At 40.3% G+C, this 17791-nt stretch overlaps 1 protein-coding gene across 5 annotated transcripts in view; it reads left to right on the top strand.

Moving 5' to 3' along the window:
• Nucleotides 1–17791, top strand: part of LOC115209767 (tyrosine-protein kinase JAK1-like) — an 83929-nt gene that overhangs the window by 25627 nt on the left and 40511 nt on the right. For 4 of the 5 annotated variants that reach the window (XM_036501520.1, XM_036501521.1, XM_036501519.1 and 1 more), the window contains exons 5-13: nucleotides 161–318; nucleotides 1667–1935; nucleotides 4197–4316; nucleotides 4587–4705; nucleotides 6655–6867; nucleotides 9344–9476; nucleotides 12896–13041; nucleotides 14240–14432; nucleotides 16514–16761. In XM_036501520.1, the coding sequence (XP_036357413.1) occupies nucleotides 161–318; nucleotides 1667–1935; nucleotides 4197–4316; nucleotides 4587–4705; nucleotides 6655–6867; nucleotides 9344–9476; nucleotides 12896–13041; nucleotides 14240–14432; nucleotides 16514–16761 (1599 nt within the window). Of the gene's footprint in view, nucleotides 1–160; nucleotides 319–1666; nucleotides 1936–4196; nucleotides 4317–4586; nucleotides 4706–6654; nucleotides 6868–9343; nucleotides 9484–12895; nucleotides 13042–14239; nucleotides 14433–16513; nucleotides 16762–17791 lie in introns of all 5 variants that reach the window. The other variant, XM_036501522.1, reaches the window with a different exon arrangement.

Genomic DNA, 17791 nt, shown 5'->3' with positions numbered 1-17791 from the left:
GTACAATTTTTGAAATGTCAATTGATGATGTTTGCTGTTCTCTAATGAAGCATAAATTGATGATTTCTGCCACTTAAAGATTAATTAAATTAAAGAGGATGTATTTCAACGAAAATATGGTAACAAAAGATTTAAATGAAATGTTATCAATTTTTTTCAGGTGTTATCCTTTGATGATGAAGAATCAGCAGTGTCATTTGTATCATGTATAGATGGATATTTTCGGCTTTCTTATGACTTCTACAATAGCTTATGTGAACAAGTGGAGCCACCTAGTATCAAATATATGCGAGAACATGGTTTCCATGGAAATATTGAGTATGTTTCTTTAAGTTGTTCTCTTTTTGTTTAAAAAAAAACCAAACCTCATCCATTGTTCTCCCTCTTTTATTAAAAATTAAACAGTTCTAAAATATTACCATTAGAACATACATGTACAAACACACACACACACATATATATATATATATTTACATATGTATTCATGTATGTATATATATATATATATCTATAAAAATTAGTGTACATTTATATGCAAAGAGGCGAGCCTTAACAGGTTGCCTAACATACTAGAAAGAATAGTCAAAAAGTCCAAACCACAGCTAAGAGCAATTTCGAAGGGAATAGAAAATAGCAACATTTACCATGTTTTATTGCCAGACCTCAGGTTTCAAGCTTTAATTAGCAAATAATATAATTTGCAAGGCGAAGTTCTCATCAGCGGGTACACCAAAACATTAACATATAAATTAGAGACCAAATAACACATCTCATCCTTACATATTATAATTTTTCAAATCCACTGCGCATAGCAGTCTCAATTGACAGCAACTAAAAATTCCTATTAAACTTCAGAAATTGCTAAAATCATTTCTTAAAATTTATATAGGGTAGGAAAAATTATAGAAATTTTTTCTACCAGTGGTCTAGTGGATTTGATAAATTATAATATATAAGGATGAAACATGTGTTATGGCAAAGCTGTTAATGCAACAGTTGATAACTGATGTAGTGGAAACATGTACATCATTAATAAGCTGTCATCATCATTGTTTAACATCCGTTTTCCATGCTAGCATGGGTTGGGACGGTTCGACCGAGATCTGGGAAGCCAGAAGGCTGCACCAGGCACCAGCCTGATCTGGCAGTGTTTCTACAGCTGGATGCCCTTCCTAATGCCAACCACTCCGTGAGTGTAGTGGGTGCTCTTTATGTGCCACTGGTACAGGTGCCAGGCGAGGCTGGCAACAGCCACGATCGGTTGGTGCTTTTTATGTGCCACCGGCACGGAAGCCAGTCAAGGCGGCGCTAGCATCGGCCACATTCACATGGTGCTTTTTACGTACCACCAGCACAGGGATCACAACTACAATTTCCATTGATTTTGATGTTGGTGTACTTGACTCAATAGGTCTCCTCAAGCGCAGGGTCGAAACGGTGTTGCTTTACTTGCCACCTGCACAGGAGTCAGTCCAGCGGTACTGGCAATATTTAAATCAAAGTGTAAATTGAATTCATCAAATGCTATCTCATCATACTTATTGTTATTTTCACCACACACACACACACACACATTCTACTTGCGTTATAATTCAGATTGTACAAGAATTTATTTTACATGTTAGAACTTTCAAATTACAATTTTGTTTCTGTCTTGTTTATACAGCAAAAAATACATTACTGATATTCTTCGGAAAAAATGTCATCAACCTGGATGTTATCTCATTCAATGGAATGTTGTCCACCCATTTCTTTACCATATTGCTTGTTTTAACCCAAAATTTAACAGCAGAAATGCAAATGAGGAAGAAATATTGTATGAAACCATTGATTATTCTCAAAAGAAATATAAAGAAGCATTTCCTTCCATTATAAATCTTTTGGAACATATCAAAAGTAGTAAAATGAGCCAAATGCTGAAACCTGATAAATTTGGTAAGTTTATTTTGTGAAAGTTTTCTTTATATTCAATACTTTAACTAAGGGAGAACAGTGAACTAATGTACAAGAGTATTTTTATAGATTACTAGATGTAAATGGAGGAATATTCAAGAATTAGGCCCATAATCTTCCCATAAATTATGATTTTGAAAAAAAAAAAGACCAAATACTGGAGGCACGTGGCTTAGTGGTTAGGATGTCAGCATCATGATTGTAAGAATGTGGTTTCGATTCCTGGACCGGGCGACGCGTTGTGTTCATGAGCAAAACACCACATTTCACGTTGCTCCAGTCCGCTCAGCTGGCAAAAATGAGTACCGCTGCGATGGACTGGCATCCCATCCAGCTGGGGAACACATACGCCATAGAAACCGGGAAACCAGGCCCATGAGCCTGGCAAGGCTTTAAAAGGGCGCATTTATTTTTTTAAAGGCAGTGCTCCAGCATGGCCACAGTCAGATGACTGAAACAAGTAAAAGAGTACTGCAAATTTTTTCAGCCATCAAATGGAATAACTTTATCAACAGTGATGAGGTCAGAAGAAGAACAGACCAATGCTCAGTGTCCATCAGTATGTGTTAACCCTGAGTTTGCTGAGGCTTGTTGTAAGACTCTCAACAAACAGATTTGCTAATTAAGTCCTTAAGTGGCACCCTGAGGGGCAATGATGCAGGGGATGCCCCAAGATGTACTAGCACCAGATGATCGACAGTGACCCTAGGTCATCATCATCATTGTTTGACCGTGGTCGAGACAATGGAATTTACTATGTTACACCAGACATCATAGCATTACGGAGGTCCTGTTGCTGGATGCCTGTATCCCTGGAGATTACATCAGGGTAGGAGAGTGTGCGCCCTCTGGTATCACAAGTAGATGGCTTCCAGAGGAGAAGAGCAGAAATTACCTCGTTTTCAGCTCTACAACAATGTCCAGCAAACAGGACTCTTCTACCGTTCACAAGAGATGATACAGGTGGTAGTTTCCCATATATTTGTACTTTGGTTGGATGACGCTTCCACGAGAGATTTTGAGCTCTCATAAGGAGGCGAGTGTAAGTTCCATCCGACTGCCTCTCAAGCTTCTTTGATAACATCCATGTTTCTGAGCCATATAGTAGAATTGGTTCGACTGTGGCTTTGAAGATTTTAAGTTTGAAATCTCTACTTAGATTTGATGACCAGATCTTATGCATATCATTACAGGCTGACCAGGCCATACCCTTTCTAGTTAGAAAATCTTTTTCAGATGATGATATGTATGACCCAAGATATTTGTAATCAGAAACCATATTTAAGAGCGTATTGTCGAGAGTATGGATGATGAAATCACTGTTGGACAGACACTTGTTTATATATTCAATCTTGGACTCATTGAGGTAAAGACCTACACAATTTGAGGCTTGTACAAGAGATTGTAAAAGAGACTGGGCATTTTACATGAATAGGTACCAGATCACCTGGGAATTTTATCTGCAGCAATTGTTGTCTTGTATATTTTATTGGTTTTATTTGTAAAGTCAGTCTCAGTGTGAATGGTTGTAGTTTGGACAGAACTAAATACAACTGGATATTTTTGATTAATGCACCTATTTTGTGAAGCAAACTACTTCATCACATGACTGTTTGCACACCCCAAAATTGGGCAACCACATGTACAACATGTAAATATATATTTATCTTGGTTTGCCTTGAGCTCTCAACTCCTGATGGAGTTGTTGAGACACTCATAACATATAATAATAATAATAATAATAATGAAATTTTTGTATAGTGCTCAGGTGCACCACAACTTGTCAAAAGTGCATATAAATTATATGCATTAATGTACAAATGTCTGGAAAGCGAACAGTGTATTAGTCAGATACATGCTTGCGTGTGTATGGAGGGGAGAAAATCAGATGTAGTGTTGGCGAATCTCAGGAAGCATGGAAGTTTTGAAGGATTGCAGCGCTCCGATAACTAACAACTCTCGGATGGCAGTTTTAAACCTAGTGATGCAAGCATAGCTTTAGGCACAAGCATGACTGTGTTGTTAAAATGTTTGCTTCCCAACAACATGGTTTTAGGTTCAGTGCCACTGCATAGTACCTTGAGCAAGTGTTTTCTGTAGCTCTAGGTCAACCAAAGCTTTGGGAGTGAATTTGGTTGGCAGAAACTTAAAGGAGTTGTATACTGATATATGTGTGTGCATTGGTGCATGTGTCTCTTTCTTAAAGTAAATTTCTTCCTTTCTGTATTTTCTTTTCTCTGCAGCGCTTTCAAATCTGTTGCTATGTAAACCTGAAAATTATACTGGAATACAAGAATCAGTGACAAAACACTCGCAACCTGAGATAATTTCTCAGTCAGATATTTTTTTCCAAACAGAACAAGGTGAACAAAGTCTCTTTTTTTAAATCTTTTTTTTTGTTCTTTTTTTTTTTTTTTTAAATTCATTCATAAGATATTCAGAAGAGAAAGGAATACTACTCATAAACGAATGTATGTCTTATTTGACACTTGTGATGAGGTTGATCTGTTTGACTAAAACCCCCAGCATTACCCACAGTCCAGTAATAGAAATAATAAATAATTAATGAATAACTGCCAGTTTAAATAATGATTTTTTTTTTCTTATTTTCATATCCATTTTATTTTCCCCAGCTCTTATTGGAAGTGGTGTGTTCACTGATGTAAAGGTTGGTATTCATAAAGGAAATGGAAATAAACCTGTGGTTGTTAAACAATTGAAAGACTTCTCAGATTCTCCTTACTATTTACAGGTTTGCATCACTATTTCCTTTTCAAAAAAAAAAAAAAAAAAAGAGAGAGAGAGAGAGAGAAGAAAATTCTGTACATGTTCTTTGTGCTTCTACTTAAAATTCAAACTTTCAATCTCAGTTTTGTTGTAGCGTGAGTCATTCTCTTTTAGAGCCTTAAAGAGCACCATACAAGTGTGATCGCTGACAGAGCGACTAACCGACTTCCGTGCCTGTGGCACATAAAAAGGGCACCATTCGAGTATGATCGTTACCAGCGTCGCCTTACTGGCACTTGTGCATGTGCTAGTAGGGTGCCAAGAGCACCATCCGAGCATGATCATTGCCAGAGCAGCCAACTGGCTTCCATACCTGTGGCACGTAAAATGGCACCATTCGAGCGTGATCGTTACCAATGTTGCTTCACTGGCACGTGTAGAAAGATTTGAGCGAGGTCATTGCCAGTACCGCTTGACTGGCCCCCGTGCCGGTGGCACACATAAAGCACCCACTACACTCTTGGAGTAGTTGGCGTTAGGAAGGGCATCCAGCTGTAGAAACTCTGCCAGATCAAGATTGGAGCCTGGTGCAGCCCTCAGTCAAAATCGTCTAACCCATGCTAGCATGGAAGGCGGATGTTGAACGATGATGATGATGATGACAATCACCAGTAAAGTTTCCATTAATTTACCTATTTATTTTTCCTAAAATTTTCGTTGCATCTTACAACCTTTTCAATAGTCATTGACTCTGTCCATACTGATGAATGAAATTATTGTATACAGTACTCAGGTGCACCACAACTTGTCAAAAGTGCGTATAAAGCAAATGCAGTAATGTACAACTGTCTGAGAAGTGAACAGTGTATGAATCAGATACATGCTTGCATATGTATGGAGGGGAGAAAATCAGGTGTAGTGTTGGCGAATCTCAGGAAGCATGGAAGTTTTGAAGGATGCAGTGCTCCGACAACTAACAACTGATGCCGGCAGTCTGTTCCATGCCTCAGCAATTCTTAGCGTGAAAAAATGTTTCCGAAAATCATGGGAGCTGTGCTGTTTTCTGACTTTGTAAACATGTCCACGGGTGTTAGACAGGTGGAGTTCGAAAAGGTGCTCAGAGTTATTGTTAGGAAGATGGTTAATAATTTTATGGGTGTCTGCCAAGTTAGCTGCCAGACGTAGGAGTTTCAACGTAGAGTGCAGGCCCCTCAGAGCTCTGGACCCTCGGGCAGTGCCCAATTGACCGATGGCTCAGTTCGCCCTTGCAAGATGGTAAGTTGTAATTGATAGCAAATTTAGCTGTTATTTTTGTCTTACAGAGATATACAGAAAAGAGGTAGTTTATAGATTTGGCAGCTATTTGTGACTCATAAAAATATAGAAATCACTAGAAGATAAGATGTGATTTATAGAAAACTAGCAGTATTGCCCGGCGTTGCTCGGGTTTGTAAGGGAAATAACTATAAAGCATTTTTAGAGAGTTATAGCCAAAAAATGGAAAAAAAATTATGGTAAATTTTTTTTTTAGTTAAAAAGGTCGAGTTGCGTCCCCTAGACAGTCTGTGGTTTGTGTTTCTGATTCTCGACGCCATGTCGAATTTATCGATTTTTTTCAGAACTGGGGGAACTTTTCAAAGTTTTCGCTGCGTTAGTTTTGAATTATGACATTGGGCTATGTGTGTGTCAAGTTTCATCAGAATCGGTTGAAAGCCGTGGTCAGGGTGAGGGTACAACCTAACAGACACACAGAAACACACACAGACAAACTGCCGTTTATATATAGAGAGATTTAGCTTCTATTTCTGACTCAACTCACAAAGACATAAATATCTTTAAAAGTTAAGATGTGATTTATAGATTTGGCTGCTATTTCTGACTTCCAAAGACTTAGAGATCACTAGAAGATATCTTCACGAGGTTTGCTTTATTTATTTTATCCTTTTCAACTTGGGTTTTCATTTATCGTTTCAGTTTTTCTTGAATGCTATTGAGGATCATTATCTTCTGTCAAAGAATCCATCCTTTTTACAAATGGAAGGAATAATTCTGAAGCCAAAATGTGGTCTAGTAATGGAATATGCAAATCATAAAAGCGTCAGTCAATTTCTCTGCCGGAATACTGATGTTCGTGTTGGGTTGATATTGAAAATGGCAGCTAAGGTCTCAGATGGATTGATGTATCTGGTAAATATAAACCTCCTCCTCTTCTCTTCCTCTTCTCTTCTCCTTCTCCTCCTCTTCCTCCCCATCTCCTCCTCCTCATCGCTTCCCCTTCCCCTCTCTTCCTCCTCCCCATCTCTTCCCCTTCTCTTCTTCCTCCTCATCCCCCCTCAACCCCTCTTCATCCTCCTCTTCCTCCCCATCTCTTCCCTTTCTCTTCTTCCTCCTCATCCCCCCTCAACCCCTCTTCATCCTCCTTCTCTTCACCCCTCCTCTTCCTCCCCATCTCTTCCCCGTCTCTTCTTCCTCCTCCTCATCCCCCCCTCAACCCCTCTTCATCCTCCCCATCTCTTCTTCCTCCTCATCCCCCCTCACCCCTCTTCATCCTCCTTCTCTTCACCCCTCCCCTTCCTCCCCATCTCTTCCCCTTCTCTTCTTCCTCCTCCTCATCCCTCCTCCCCCCTTCTTCACCCCCCCTCTCTTCACCCCCATCCTCTTAATCCCCTCCTCTTCCTCCTCCTCCCTCCCTCCTCCAATAATCCTTTCGACTAAAGGCTCAAGACCTGAAATTTTAGGTGAGGGTTTGAGTCGAATTCATCTACATAGACAATGTGCTTTTCGTGACTACAAGAGTCTTTGACTCTATTTTTGGTTCTAGCAATGTAGGTGCTACCTGCACCCTCTGTCACTATCAGTGACAATTGAATTTTTCCTTTTCGGTTTTATATTGCATCTGGCCACCTTCATTATTTTAGACACACACACGCACACACACACATATATGTATGTATATGTGGAGGCATGTGGGTTAGTGGTTAGGGTGTCAGCATCATGATCGTAAGATTGTGGTTTCGATTCCTGGACCGGGTGACGTGTTGTATTCTTGAGCAAAACACTTCATTTCATGTTGCTCTAGTCCACTCAGCTGGCAAAAATGAGTAACGCTGTGATGGACTGGCGTCCCATCCAGCTGGGGGACACATACACCATAGAAACTGGGAAACTGGGCCCATGAGCTTGGCTAGGCTTTAAAAGGGCACATTTATTTATTTTTTTTATGTGTGTGTGTGTGTGTGTGTGTGTATATATATATTTATTTATATATATATATATATATCACCGTGACCGACCAGGCTATCAGATGTTGCTACACATTGCTGGTCACAATGCGCTTTGCATTGTCTTAGCCTTCAAGTTATGCCACCCTGCTGGATAAGCGAGCAGGCCAACAGAAGAAAGAGTGAGAGAAAGTTGTGGTGAAAGAGTACAGCAGGGATCACCACCACCCCTGCCGGAGCCTCGTGGAGCTTTTAGGCATTTTCGCTCAATAAACACACAACGCCCGGTCTGGGAATTGAAACCGCAAGTCCGCTGCCCTATCCACTGGGTCATTGCGCCTCCACATATATATATATATATATATATATATATATACAGAGAGAGAGAGAGAGAGGGAGAGATATAGATATAAATATCGTGGTACTCCATGGTTATGACAACGAGGGTTCCAGTTGATCCGATCAACGGAACAGCCTGCTCGTGAAATTAACATGCAAGTGGCTGAGCATTCCGCAGACACGTGTACCCTTAACGTAGTTCTCAGGGAGATTCAGCGTGACACAGAATGTGACATGGCTGGCCTTTTTGAAATACAAGTACAACAGAAACAGGAAGAAAGAGAGAAATTTGTGGTGGAAGAGTACAGCAGGGTTCGCCACCACCCCCTGCCAGAGCCTTATGAAGCTTTAGATGTTTTCACTCAATAAACACTACGCCCGGTCTGGGAATCAAAACCATGATCCTATGACCGTAAGTCCGCTGCCCTAACCACTGGGCCATTGTGCCTCCACAGATATAAATATATTTATACTCACACACACACACACACATATGTCTATGCACCTAACAAGCTTCTTTCAGTTTCTGTCTACCAAATTCACTCACAAAGTTTTGGATGACCCAAGGCTATAATAGAAGATACATGCCCCAGGTGCTTTGTAGTGAGATTGAACTCAAAACTATGTATTCTTTTCAGTCATTTGACTGTGGTCATGCTGGAGCATCACCTTTAGTTGAACAAATCAAACTCCAGGATTTATTCTTTGTAAACCTAGTGCTTATTCTATTGTTACGGGGACATAAACACACCAGCATTGGTTGTCAAGCAATGGTGGTGGTGGGGATAAACATACACAAATGCATACACACACACACACACATATATGACAGGCTTCTTTTAGTTTCCATCTACCAAATCCACTCACAAGGCTTTGGTCGACCTGAAGCTATAGTAGAAGACACTTGCCCAAAGTGCCATGCAGTGGGACTGAACTCGGAACCATGTGATTGGTAAGCAAGCTTCTTACCACACAACCATTCCTGTGCCTATGTTGTTGGAAAGTGAGCTTTTAATCACACAGCCATTCTTGTAAATATTTTTAATGTAAGAAATAACAAAACACCTACAAATTTTCATTGTTGTTGTTGTTGTTACTTTCAGCGGGGACAGAGTTTGGTTCATGGTAACCTTCACTGTCGTAACTTATTGTTGTGTACGATGAGCCAAGTGAAAATAGCTGATGCGGGACTTGTCAAAGTTACAGATCATCTACCATTAGATAGCCAAGTTAACAACATCAGGTTTGATATGAATCTTTAATAATAATAATAATAATAATAATAATGAAATTATTGTATACAGTGCTCAGGTGCACCACAACTTGTCAAAAGTGTGTATAAAGCAAATGCAGTAATGTACAAATGTCTGGAAAGTGAACAGTGTATGAGTCAGATACATGCTTGCGTGTGTATGGAGGGGAGAAAATCAGGTGTAGTGTTGGCGAATCTCAGGAAGCATGGAAGTTTTGAAGATGCAGTGCTCCGACAACTAACAACTGATGCCAGCAGTTTGTTCCATTCTTCAGCAACTCTCAGCATGAAAAAATGTTTCCTAAAGTCACGGGAGCTGTGCTGTTTACTGACTTTGTAAACATGTCCACAGGTGTTAGACAGGTAGAGTTTGAAAAGGTGCTCAGAGTTATTGTTTGTAAGATGGTTAATAATTTTATGGGTGTCTGCCAAGTCAGCTGCCAGACGTCGGAGCTTCAATGTGTCCATGCCCAGGGAAGTAAGGCATTCAGAATATGGTAAATGCCTGATGGAAGGTATTCTCTTGGTTGCACGTCGCTGAACGGCTTCCAGACGATTAATATCCTGGGCAAGATAGGGATATCTTTACCTTTATTAAAACCTCTAAAATACATTAACGGTGGTGGTGGTCATTATCGGCAGCAGCAGTGTGTGGAAGCGCAATGGCCCGGTGGTTAGGGCAGTAGACTCACGGTCGGAGGATCGCGGTTTCAATTCCCAGACCGGGCGTTGTGTGTGTTTATTGAGCGAAAACACCTAAAGCTCCACGAAGCTTCGGCAGGGTGTGGTGGCGACCCCTGTTGTACTCTTTCGCCCCAACTTTCTCTCACTCTTTCTTCTTGTTTCTTGTCCCCGACTTCCAACTCAACCACTGAGCCTGGATGCGCATTCATCCATCCGTCGATGCTCTCGGTGTCGGGGGTTGACCTGCTTTCTCTTCTGCGGGTCTTACGAATAGCAAAGGACCACGTATTGGACTTCTCCCACTACGAACGAAGACCACTTCGCTCTACAAACAAACAAACAAACAGCAGCAGTGTTGTCATTGGTAGCAGTGGCAGCAATCGGTCAGTTATGAAGGCAAGGGTTCCATTTGATCCAATCAGTGGAACAGCCTGCCTGTGGGATTAACCCCTTAAAGGATTATCCCGATTTTACTTCTGCATCGCAAATGTATCTTTTTAGAACCAGACAAGTATACTCAGTCAAAATTAACTTTTAATTTTAGCACTCAAACGAGTTTATTTGTTTTGTGTCTCTTTTACTCTTGTTTCAGTCATTTGACTGCGGCCATGCTGGAGCACCACCTTTAATCGAGCAACTTGACCCCGGGACTTATTCTTTTGTAAGCCCAGTCTATCGGTCTCTTTTGCTGAACCGCTAAGTAACGGGGACATAAACACACCAGCATCGGCTGTCAAGCAATGATAGGGGGACAAACACACACACGCATATATATATATATACATATATACGATGGGCTTCTTTCAGTTTCCGTCTACCAAATCCACTACAAGGCTTTGGTCGGCCCGAGGCTATAGTAGAAGACACTTGCCCAAGGTGCCACGCAGTGGGACTGAACCCGGAACCATATGGTTGGTAAACAAGCTACATACTACACAGCCACTCCTGCGCCTATCGTTTCATTTTTTGAGCAATCACGACTTTACTCGCATTGTCGTACACCCGGCAGTACATATTCTGGCACCATTTCAAAGAATTTATGCTTCTGAGTTTTGAACTTTTACTTCAGTGCATACTCAGATTCAGGAGGAGGTTGGTGTCATTTTAGAACCGTCTCGTTTTGATTCTCTATTATTTATACAAATAATAGAATTATTTACGCGTTTTTTTTTTCTCAAAATGGATGAAGATTTAGATACATTTAGCAATCATGAAAGCGATTTTTCATTTCACGATCTGGAAAGCTCTGAGGATGAATTAGACACGTATAATTCAGACTCTGACAATTTTTCAGATGACAGAGAAGATAATCAGATAGATGCACATGCATGGCATGAAATCAATATGCTAGTCCGATTCAAAGAGAAAGCAGATACATGTGTGATGTCTGCAAAATAACTTTGTGTGTAGCTCCATTTTTTAAAAATTATCATTCTAAATAAACTGTCTATCTCATTTTAAAAAAAATTTTGCTTTGATTTAAAAGCAATACATCTTATAAAAAATTGAAGATAGTTAAGTTATATGTATCTTTTCAATGTCTGAGTTAACTCGTTTAAATCCAAATGAGTAAAAGTACATTTTAATTTCTATAATAAAAAATAAAGGAAGCAAGATAAAAAACTTTTTTTTATAATTAACATAGTGTATATTAATTAAAAAAGAAAATTTTAAAAAATGCTCTGAAATGAAACTCCATGTCAAAATAATTGATCCATTAAGGGGTTAATGTTCATGTTGCTGAAGTCTCCTCAGAGATTGCTAACCTTAATGTAATTCTCAGGGAGATTCAACCTGACACAGAATGTGACAAGGCTGGTCCTTTGAATTACTGGTACAACACATTTTAAGGCAGCGAGCTGGCAGAATCGTTAGCACACTGGGCGAAATGCTTAGCGGTATTTCGTCTGCCATTACATTCTGAGTTCAAATTCCACCGAGGTCGACTTTGCCTTTCATCCTTTCGGGGTCGATTAAATAAGTACCAGTTACGCACTGGGATCGATATAATCGACTTAATCCGTTTGTCTATCCTTGTTTGTCCCTTCTGTGCTTAGCTCCTTGTGGGTAGTAAAGAAATAGGTACAACACATTTTTTGCCAGCACTGAAGCAATGAGAAATAAAGTGTCTTGCTCAAGGACACAATTCATCATTAGGAACTGAACTCGTGATTTTCTGATTTTGAGCCAAATACCTGTAACCACAAAGCCACATGCCTTCATTGGGTTTTTCCATAGTCAGCCTCTTACTCACCTGTTCTCATGCATGCACATGCACACACATACATACACACACAACATATATACACACAGAACATAATCACATACACAACACACATATCCAACACAACACAAAATGCACGCACACACACCACAAACACACACACACACACACACACACACACACACACACACACACACACACACACACAAGACCCATTTCTTTTGAACTTTTATACAACATGAATTTCTGAAAGGAGTCATCCTCATTGTTTAACGTCCATCTTCCATGCATACGTGGCTAGGATGGTTCCCTAAGCTACTCTGTCTGCTTTGGCAGGGTTCTTACTGCTGGATGCCCTTCCTAATGCCAACCACTCTGCAGAGGGGGCTCCATACTTTTTACGTGGCACTAGCACAGGCGAGGTTAGTTTTCGCATGATTTTTACAGTTCTTTCCTTTTGTCATTTTTTTTTTTTAATATATGATATCAAAAACTCTTTCAGAAAACCCTGGTTGGCACCTGAACTTCAAAGTAATTTACAGAAACCCACCTGTGAATCTGATATGTTTGCATTTGGAAGTTGTCTTTGTGAGATGTTATGTTTTGAATGCAATCCTCCACAAGAAAACTTTCAAAGTCAAGTAAGTATTTACCATATTTGATGGTCTATAAGATGCATGAGTATATAGCCTAGGCTATACATTTGTAAAATAAATAGACTATTGAAAAGGTTGCAGGACGCAACAAAAATTTTAGGAAAATATAAATAAGAAAAAAGTGGAAATTTTACCGGTGTGTTACATTATAAGGCACAAAAAGAAAATGTCTCTCCCCAGACACAACAGAATATGCTTCAATACACGAACTCGCATAAAGAATTTTGCAAACCAAATCCCAAAATGAAACACTAAAATAAAGTTTATCTGTATAACTTTGTTATTACTGGTAATTATAAGCAATTTATTGCATCCACATTCGTTATATACACATATATAGGGAGAGTTTACGAAAAAAACATAGGACAGGTAGTGTACAAAACAAACAGATGTATTAGTATAACGCTCAGGAATAGAAAAAGTCTTTTACGTTTTGAGCCTACGCTCTTCTACAGAAACCATAGGCGATTGTTCACCAATAGATGGCAGCACACATTTTGTTAACATACATACCATTTTGAGTGAGTTTTGAATCTACATTGTGTGCATTGGATGCAGGGGGATTTTTAAAGCCATTTTGGGGTAAAAAAAAAGGTGCATTTTATAGGCCATTAAATACACTATTTATAAACTCGCTTTCCTCTAAAATTATATTTCGATTTTATTTCTATTATTCATCAAAAAGAAACTGCTCCTTTAGCATTTTTTATCTTCTTTAATCTCCCCAGTCAGGATAATTTCACAAGATTATGGTGAAGGCAGAAGACTCAGTGATTAAAGCTTTGGGTTCACAATCATGAAGTAGTGGGTTTGATTCCTGGTGTAAATAAAAATTTTCTATACCTTAAGTGGATTAATACTGGGGATGATTTATGTATATACGTTAAACATTGTAGAATGATTGCCGTAAAACATAGCAGGTCCACTGCAAATATAATCTTTGGATACACCTATAGGCATACATACTACAGCAGTGGTTTTCAACCAGGGTTCCGCCTGTACAGTCTAGGGGTTCCGCAAGAAGTTACAAAACTGCTAAAATCGGCAGTAATTTTAAATTTTCCTGTGCAAATATGTGTGCATAAGACTATTAAATTATTGCACAGGGGTTCCCCGAGCCAGTTTAATGACTGAAACAAGTAAAAGAATCTACACTTTAATCCACCCCCCTTTTTTTTTACAGGCTAGCTGTGCACATGTGTGCCGTTTGCTGATTGAATCCAAAACTGTCAGCAAGAATGATGGCAATACCGAGCAGTTTGATGCGATCTACAAAGAAATCCATTCCTTAATACTTAAGTGCCGTGCAAAAGGTAGTGAATGCCGACCTAAACCAGGTGATGTAAGCACAATATTACTGCAGTTGGCTGATAAATGTAAGTTTAAATTAATTTCTTTGCTTTTATATATATATATGTATGTATGTATGTGTGTGTGTATCATCATCATCATCATCATCGTTTAACGTCCGTTCTCCATGCTAGCATGGGTTGGACAGTTCGACCGGGGATCTGGGAAGCCAGAAGGCTGCACCAGGCTCCGGTCTTATCTGGCAATGTTTCTACAGCTGGATGCCCTTCCTAACGCCAACCACTCCGTGAGTGTAGTGGGTGCTTTTTACGTGCCACCTGCACTGGTGCCAGGCGAGGCTGGCATCGGCCACGGTCGGATTGGTGCATTTTACGTGGCACCTGCACGGAAGCCAGTCGAGGCGGCACTGGCTTCGGCCATGATACATATATATATATATATATATAAATATATATACACACATACACACACACATACATACATACATACATATATATATATATATGACATATTTTGATGTAACTTTTTCTCTACTGAACCAAATCTCAAACTATTTATACCAAAGTGTAGCTGAGAAGATGTCCTCTTTAAAACTATTAACAGTTTGCAATTTAGTTGGGAACTGAATTAGTGGTGAAGCTAGGAAGCTGCTGCGATTGACGAAATGGTGGACTTAGGAATGATTATCATCAACATCGTCATCTGACAAACATACTTTTCCATACTTGAATCAGTCAGACGAATTTGTTGAGGCAGGTTTCTTTCCTGCAGGATGTCATTCCTGTTGCTATTTAATGTATGTTGTCCATATCAGCTTGGGTTGGACAGTTTGACCAGGCTGGCATGCTGGAAGGCTGCATCAAGATTAATTGGTTTTGATAATAAAACACATAGCTGGTTTCACATTTGTATGATTTGCAAAATTGAAAGATTTGAGGGACATGGAGCTGTATTGCAAACTGTATGTGTAGCAGAAGTATGATCACTCTTGAACTTTAGCTACCCACATTCTGCCTTTTTACTTTTAACTATCCATTTGGTTCACCACATGATGATCAGGTCCATTTAGCTTTACTTGGGCCATCCACCTTTTAACCTGATGGACTAGTCTAGCATCTGTACATCAACTGTAAAATGGGAAGTTTTTGCCCGCTAATTCTAGGCAGGTGAGTTTTGCTACGAGCAACCTGGGACCTTTGGTGTGAGAACATTTTGATTCCTCAATGCAGTTTCAGTTTGAACAGAACTGAAACCAGAATCCTTGATCTTATTCTTTGCATCTTACCAACATTTCAACAAGAATTTTTGTGATACCATGCTCCAGGTTTTTCTAACCTCTTATCTTCGTTTTTACAAGCATTTGAATTTATAATATATGACAATTATTAATGTCCTATCAGTTTTGCTGTATCTAATTTTAGTGATGGTATTAAATGTTTTAGGGTAGTCAACTGCAACTTATCTTTGAATGTGTTTATTGATATCCATCCTGACTTCATTTAACAGAAGACATAACATTATCAAACCTTAAACTGCAATTCATACAACCACAGCACATTTCCATTGCTAAATATGGCTGTATGTATGGCTGGCTGGGCTGCTGGCTGGATCAGTCATGTGACCGGTGATGTATAACATCATCTGATAGTCTGATTGATACCAGGGTATGTGTATATGTATGAAAATATATATATATATATATATATATGTGTGTGTGTGTTAGGAAGGGCATCCAGCCGTAGAAACTCTGCCAGATCAGATTGGAGCCTGACACAGCCATCTGGTTCGCCAGTCCTCAGACAAATCATCCAACCCATGCAGGTGTGGAAAGCGGACGTTAAAGGATGGTTATATATATATATATAACTACACTCACGGAGTGGTTGGCGTTAGGAAGGGCATCCAGCTGTAGAAACATTGCCAAATTAGACTGGAGCCTGGTGCAGCCTTCTGGCTTCCCAGAACCCCGGTCGAACCGTCCAACCCATGCTAGCATGGAGAACGGACATTAAACGACGACGATGATGATGATGATGATATATATATATATATATCTATGTATGTATACTATATACTTGTTTATATATTCAGTTATGAAAAGAAACATGTAAAATCATCTAATTTCGAAGAATTTGACTACTTGCAGTGGGGAACACACCGGAATTAAAGTACAGTGTTGATGACGTTGAACTTGTCAAAGCAGTGCACAGCAGTGACGGTGCTCAAACTTTATGTAATCACAAATGGACTAGACATTTTTTGAAACCACCACCAATCACCGAAGAGATAAAACGCCTTTGTTCACAAGTTCCTAGAACCAACAAATCCGTAGCATTGCCCAATCCACTGGAAATATTTAAAAAAGACATGGCTATGGACTTCGTTATTGGACAGGTAAGGAAAAACACAGATTCATTTTATGAGCTTTTTATTGTTTTTGTTTTGAATTTCTTTTCTCTCTTTCCTTCCTTCTCCACTCCTTCCTTCCTCCTCTACACTTATTCCTTCCTCCTCCACTCATTCCTTCCTCATCTACACTCATTCCTTCTTCCTCCACTCATTCCTCCCTCCTCCACTCTCATTCCTCTCTCCTCCACTCACATTCCTTCTTTCTCCACTCTCAGTCATTCCTCCCTCCTCCACACTCATTCCTCCCTCCTCCACTCCCATTCCTCCCTCCTCAACTCTCATTCTTCCCTCCTCCACTTTCATCCCTCCCTCCTCCACTCTCATCCCTCCCTCCTCCACTCTCATTCCTCCCTCCTCCACTCTCATTCCTTTCTCTTTCACTCTCATTCCTCCCTCCTCCACTCTCATTCCTCCCTCCTCCACTCTCATCCCTCCCTCCTCCACACTCATTCCTCCCTCCTCCACTCCCATTCCTTCCTCCTCAACTCTCATTCTTCCCTCCTCCACTCTCACTCCTCCCTCCTGCATTCTCACTTCTCCCTCCTTTACACTCATTCCTCCCTCCTCCTCTCTCATTCCTCCCTCCTCCACTCTCATTCCTCCCTCTTCTGCTTTCATTCCTCCCTCCTCTACTCTCATTCCTCCCTCTTCCACTCTCATCCCTCCCTCCTCCACTCTCATTCCTCCCTCCTCCACTCTCATTCCTTTCTCTTCCACTCTCATTCCTCCCTCCTCCACACTCATTCCTCCCTCCTCCACTCTAATTCCTCCCTCCTCTACACTCATTCCTCCCTCCTCCACTCTCATTCTCTCCCTCCTCCACTCTCATTCCTCCCTCCTCCACTCTCATTCCTCTCTCCTCCACTCTCATTCCTCTCTCTTCCACTCTCACTCCTCCCTCCTGCATTCTCACTCCTCCCTCCTTTACACTCATTCCTCCCTCCTCCTCTCTCATTCCTCCCTCTTCCTCTCTCATTCCTCCCTCTTCCGCTTTCATTCCTCCCTCCTCTACTCT

Source organism: Octopus sinensis, linkage group LG3, assembly GCF_006345805.1.
Source record: "Octopus sinensis linkage group LG3, ASM634580v1, whole genome shotgun sequence".
Classification (NCBI taxonomy): Eukaryota; Metazoa; Mollusca; class Cephalopoda; order Octopoda; family Octopodidae; genus Octopus; species Octopus sinensis.
The sequence above is the reverse complement of the archived record's forward strand: the minus strand, read 5'-3'. Positions and strand labels throughout refer to the sequence as shown.